The sequence below is a fragment of the Leptidea sinapis genome, chromosome 24 (genome assembly GCF_905404315.1).
Source record: "Leptidea sinapis chromosome 24, ilLepSina1.1, whole genome shotgun sequence".
NCBI lineage: Eukaryota > Metazoa > Arthropoda > Insecta > Lepidoptera > Pieridae > Leptidea > Leptidea sinapis.
In genome coordinates this window covers 11055967-11062572 of record NC_066288.1, presented here as the reverse complement: position 1 = coordinate 11062572, position 6606 = coordinate 11055967, and the positions used below count along the sequence as shown (strand labels likewise).

General features: G+C 33.6%; 1 protein-coding gene across 1 annotated transcript; it reads right to left on the bottom strand.

Annotated features, from left to right (window-relative positions):
* Positions 1-956: 956 nt before the first annotated feature.
* Positions 957-5612, bottom strand: LOC126971851 (eukaryotic translation initiation factor 3 subunit I). The gene is made up of 5 exons (XM_050818355.1): positions 5484-5612; positions 5116-5342; positions 4894-5026; positions 4492-4659; positions 957-1535 (listed from the first exon to the last, which is right to left on the bottom strand). Exons 1-5 carry the CDS (start codon positions 5484-5486, stop codon positions 1077-1079), a joined length of 990 nt encoding a protein of 329 aa, XP_050674312.1. The 5' UTR covers positions 5487-5612; the 3' UTR covers positions 957-1076.
* Positions 5613-6606: the final 994 nt, after the last annotated feature.

Here is a 6606-nt window from a genome sequence, read left to right as displayed (position 1 = left end):
ACCATAGTGGCTAACAGGTTCGTTAACATCTTCCTGACTCTCAACCCTGAGAAAACGAAATACCTATCGTTTCAAATACCACACATCATCTTGAAGAGTCTTGAAACGCTTTAGCATGATAAGGCTACCCAGAAGATAATGAACTGCTTAGATCAATTTATACTGCGCTTTGTTAGCCATTATCTGTAAAAATTGCATTTGATTATTCTAGAGCTCAAAGAGCCATTCTCAGTCATGTGCAGAAAGCTATAACGACATCCTACGCACTTGTGTAAGGAATGCGGTATGCTAAGAGTTCAACAAATTATTCGTATTGGCTATTCCCTCTAGTGTAATAAATTCCATAATCTAAAATTTGCCACCAATAAACTGCACTGCATGTTTATGTTACCCCGCCCAAGAATTACCCAATACCAAACTGGCAGTTTAAGTAACTTCATACATTTCTTGTCATGTGTATTCATATTGCTAAATCAAAATAATATCAGTAAATAGGAAAGTTACGTTATGAAAAAATTTATCTTTATTTATTGTACTTACTTAATTAATTTATTAAATTTAAGCCAATGTTGTATTTGTCATAATATCTACAAAACATGACAAAACTAACTGTCCAAGTTCTCACACTAACACATCAGATAGCACACACACATACATAACTAGTTCACATATAACTTTATTTTTCTAATAATAAATTTGTAATATGTTAAGTCTCTTTGATATTAGCAATAGGAATCTCAAATGATGACTGCCAACTTAAATAGTATACAATAAATATTTATTTGGGATAAAAACCATTCTCAATTTATACAATTATTGTTTTAAAGGAATTTAGGAGTCTTAAGTTTCTCTCCACACTACACTTCTATTTTATTAAATAAAATAATAATTATGGCGCTTCAGCTTGGTAGTGCTATCTTTTATAGTTTTACAGGTGTTATAATAAAACAAAAATATCTTATAAATTTCTTTATTCAGAATATTGACACTTGTTTTCATGTAACTTAGGTTAACAAATATGGATTATTTAAAAATGTTAAATAAATTTCTTTATCCAAAAAACTTATTTATGCTTCCTACTCCCTGTTATAATCAAAAGTATAATCAAAATATGCTTGGTCAAAACTCTGCACTCTCACGTAACCATCTTCACCTCCTGATGCATAACTTCTACCATCAGGATGGAATGCTAAACTGTTAATAGGTCCAAAGTGACCTTTTACACGACCAAATTCTTCTTCAAATACAAGATGGAAAAATCTAGCATCAAACTTTCCTTGTCTTGTAGATGTAGTGGTTACTTCCATAGCATCCTGACCTCCACCGAGAACCACATGGTCTAATATTGGACTGAGGGCTGCAGAGTTAACTGGACGTTCTGTTTTATACTCTTTCAATAATTCTAAGGTACTTGTATCAAACAGTTTTGCTGTTTGATCTTTGGAAGCAGTAATAAACATTGAACCATCACGAGATAATTGCATATCATTAATTTGCCGTGCATGTTCCTTAACGGAGTGGATTTTCTTACCAGTCTGCAACAAAAAATGATGGAGTAATATTAAGAATTTCAAATAAAACATATTTAATATTCTTTGCTTTCACACATTCATTGCTACATAACAATATTATATGAGGGTCTTAAAAGCAAAACCGCCACTGTCCAATATTCACCCATTTGGAACTAATAATGCCGTCTGTTATATCTTTTCAAAAGCTTCTATACTTGGTTTACAAGCAATGTTAGCACTGTCCCATACAAAAACGAGTCTTAAAAGTACTTTTGAGTGCAAACACGCCACTGTCCCTGAATGTTTAGATGCAAAAACGCTATTGTCAATGGTAGCCAATCACACGGCGCTAAAACTACCAAAACCAATATGGCTGATGTCGTGTTTTTAAGAGAAGTTTGCTGCAGAGATTTATTTATTTAAAGTGAAATTCATTAAGAATTAGCGTTAAAATGGAAGAAAAATTCGAGGAGTGTTTACCAAATAAAGCTAGACAACGAAAAAAGCATCAGATACTTGGAAACGTGTAAAAGCGAAGGAAGAAATGTGAGCGCTTTTGTACCTACTTGTATCATCAGACAGAAAATTGTTAACATAGTTTGTTATGTTTTTCAGTTTTTTTTACATAGGTAACTATGTTTAACACAATCTAAAATTAAAGTGAGTAGGTAGTATGAATTATTTGATTTCGTAAACTCATATTAACCTACTAGATGATGCCCGCGATTTTGTCCACGTAGATATAGGTTTATTAAAAATCTAAAGTGGGACCTCTTTGATTCTCTAAGAAAAAAGGTTGAGCTCGTGAGAACAAAGAAAGAACTTTCGTATTTTAAAATTTGTAGCACCATGTGATATGGTTAAGCTATGTTTTTTAACATCATTATCAAGTTCAATAGCAACGTATGAAGCATTAATTTTATTGTTTTAGGTACTCAGCCAAAACGGCCCCTGGTGCAATCACAGCACTGACGACAAAAAATTTAAATGCAAACTACTAACTCTTCTTGACATTGCACCTTTTCATGATCAATTTTACAAAACTAAAAATAAAAAGGACCAGGATGCTTTCATTTTGAAGCACTGCACAGTGACAAAAACTAAAAGACGCCGTCCGAGAGTTGGTCTACGAAAGCCAACGCAACATATCACAAAACTATTTGTGCGTAAAAGGAACAGCATCAAATTGTTACGTGTTTGCTAAAAATCCTTTGTCTGCATTTTAAAATTATTCTGTTCAGAGAGTAAGAACTGTTTCTCGAACTTTTGCAACTACAGGCTCTGTCGTTAAAGAAAATAGAGGTGGAGACCATACTTCACAGAAAAACTTACATAAGTGCAGATCAGTAAAGCAGTTCATTGAATCATTTCAATGTTTAGAATCACACTACTGTCGCTCATCTGTCATTAGAAAATATTTACCATCTACATTAAATATTAGGAAGATGTGGAAAATGTATTTAGATCAGTGCAGTGAAGACACTAAAGTCCGCGAGTGTTATTTCAGGGTAATATTTAACAAATGTTATAATCTGAGTTTCGGGAGCCCCCATACGGACACTTGTTCAAAGTGTGCGCAATTGCTGGAAAAAATTAAGATTACCACTGACGCAGCCGAAAAAGCGACTCTGATGGCTGAAAAAAGGGTTCACATTTTGAAGTCGAAAGCCTTTTACCGTTTATTAAAGGAATCAGGAGAGGATATGGTTGTCTTCTCGTTTGATTGCCAGAAGAATCAGGTATTGCCCAAAATACCTGATCAGGCGGCTTACTATAGCCTCCAATTGTATATATATAACTTTGCAATCGTGAAATCAGTACCGGGTAATATCTTAGGTAAAGACAATGTAACGGTTATATACGTGGACGGAAGATGAGCATAGCAAGGGTGCAAATGAGATTGCTTCAGCAGTGTTTGACAGACTTCAGACCACAATTTTTAGTTCAAATATTAATACCATTAGACTGACTTAGCTGATGGGTGCGGTGCACAAAACAAAAATTCAATAATGATTGGTATGCGTGCACCGCCCCATATAAAAAAAATCGAATTAGATTTTCCCATACCTGACCACTCCTTTATTCCACCTGACAGAGTTTTCGGTTTAATTGAAAAAGAAATAAAGTGCATGGAAAATGTAGCTCCAGAGGACTATATTAATGTTTTTAAAAATCACGGAACTGTAGTGCACTTCTACAAGGTGAAGTTAATTATAATGCTAACACAGGCTGTTACAAATCCATCCTCAAAAAAGGAAAGTCATTTTTTGAAGTCAGACCGATCCGAATCAATAAATATAAAGTTTTGATAAAAAATGAAAAGTTGCGTGATGTCAATAATTTAATGATTAAACACTATGGGCTCAGAATGGAAAAATAGAAGTGAATTAAGCTATTATAAACAGGTGATGATCTGAAGAAATGAGAAAGAAGAAAATATGGAAGAATATGAAGAGGAAATATTATGTGAAGTTGCAATCCCGGACTCAGATATGAGAATTGAATTTTATTAATTTGGTAAGTTTTATAATAAAAACAATTAAATAACTAAACATTTTTGTTTCACTTTTCTTGTTGTCAGTACCTCCAAAATGACGTCATACTAATTAAGAGCAAAACTGACACTGTCCATCTTTTTAAGTGCATACTTACCACAGTCCATTACTCTGATGCAAAGGCGCTACTATCAATTTTGTTTTATTTCAATAACGATAGGATACTATACCCGAATCATTATAACGCTACTTAGTTAGGTCTAAAAAATATGTAGAAAGGCTTAATAAAACCCATCAGAATACTAACTAGAGAACTCATAGACACTAAATATCATTCAGTTGATTCACTGTTACTCCATGGACAGTGGCGCTTCTGCTTTTGTACCCCTCATATGTTTTCATAACCAATCCCTGTTCAGATGAACCATAGAATTGCAGTAAATGTGTTAGTTTAAAGTATTTTCATAAAATGTACATGTTCTTACCCTCAAATCCCACTGGATAAGATCGCCAGCCTCATGACCAGTAATGATGGTTTCATCAAGAGTTCCCCATATCATGGAGGTAACTTTAGAATCTGTAATCTCCCATTTAAGAATGGGTGCTGCTGTGGATATGGAGTCATCAATGGTTCTTGTGTCAATAATGAAGACCTGAAATTGTAGCAAATAATAAAAAATAAGAATTCATTTAATACAATGTTCAAGTAAAAGTTAGGTCTCATAAAATTTTGGAGATAGATATGAATAAAATAGTTTTGGCAATAGAATACTTATTCCATACTTAATATATTAAAAAAAAACACTTCAGTTTAGGATTAATTTAAGTTTTTAATATTTTGAGATATAAATTACTTTAAAATACCATACATTTCACTGTAATCATACCTCACAGGGGTGTCCCATAGCTTTATCTGTGGTGTAAGCCGCTTGATATGCACTGAAGCTAAAATTGCAGGTTCTCACAGAAGAATTAGTTTTGATTGTAGCAATGTTTTTTCCGGTTTCTAGGTCCCAAAGTCTAAACAAATCATATCCAATTAGAGATTTACTTAATTGGACTATTATATTGGAATTAAAGTTCAGTATTATTGATTAGATATTACATACCTACAGGAACTGTCACCACCTCCCGTAATAAGGTTAATGGTTTGCCAGTCCACATCAAGACACCAGACGACTCCACCATGTCCATTGAATGTACCGAGTCGCTCTCCATTCAATGACCACCATACGTTTGGTTTTGAATCTTTTGCAGCAGAGAATAGTAAATCTCCTTCCCGGTTATATTTTATTTGCGTTATGGCACGTTCATGCCCTTGCAACATTAAGGGTTTCTGAAAATTATACATAAATTAAATTTAATGGTTCGTTATTCTCATAAATATTTACATATGCTCTAGAAAGTATGAGTCCAAGTATCATCATCATTCGGCATCAAAATGATGATTAATTAATGCTATCACTTCAAAACTTACCATTTTGTAGCTGAATTTTATAAAATTATTCACAATTTGGAATTTACGTCAAATGACATGTGGGTTCGGCTGTTGGCATCAATACAAAATGACATTTAGCAATAACCATAGACTTTTTTTTTTGGTTCTGTTCGTCCATCTGGACAGGCAAAGGGGTCAAAAGCCCATACAGCCAAATAACCATAGACTACAAAACAATCACTGACATTGGAATATATCAAATTACAAAGATGAAAATATGAAAAAAAAGGGCGGGAAACTTAAGATCGGTCGCACGTAATTTTGATAATTATTCATTTTATTTTTAATTTCATGTAAATATTTAGATATTTTGATCAGATAAGTTGTAGTTTGTATATATTTTTGTAGTTAGTTTTTATTAAAGTGTTAATTTGTGTAAATTTCATCCTATTGGTAAGTCTTCTTTTCTTCACTTTTCTATGATATGATGGACCCCCCGGATGATCCTGGGGGGACAGCCCCTGATATAGGTCATGTAGTGACAATTTCTAATAATGACGAAGGTAGCACTATGGATACAGATGGTTCTGTGTCTCAGACATCTAGTGGCCGTAAAAAAGTGTCAGCTCGACCCAGAATATGCAGACACTGTAATAAAAGACTACGAAAACACCGTGGTGATAAGAAGGATATTAAGGAAAGTGATTGCAAATGTGTAGACATTAGTGACAAACAAATTCTTTCCAAAGTCGATTCCTGCAATAATTCTTCTATAGTAGTAGAGACCATACAAAAAATAACACAGACACTCCACAACAGCCACAGGCCCCTGTTGCAAGGCTGTTATATAACTCATTAGATGCTGCTCCTTTTGTTGTACACATTCAGAAACAGTATTCATCTCCCGATGATAATGTTACTTTACATCCAGTTACATTTGGTCGTTTTCTCAAAAGAAATTCTATTAAAAATATTGTGAATGGAAGTTTAAAAAGGATAGGCCGGAATAGGTTATCTATTTCTTTTTCTAAGTACCAAGATGCAAATGACTTTGTTGAAAACAAAAATTTAGAAAATGAAAAATATAAGGCTTTTATTCCATCATTTTCTGTGAGTAGAATAGGAATAATCAGAGGAGTACCAGCTGAGTGGTCTGAAGAGG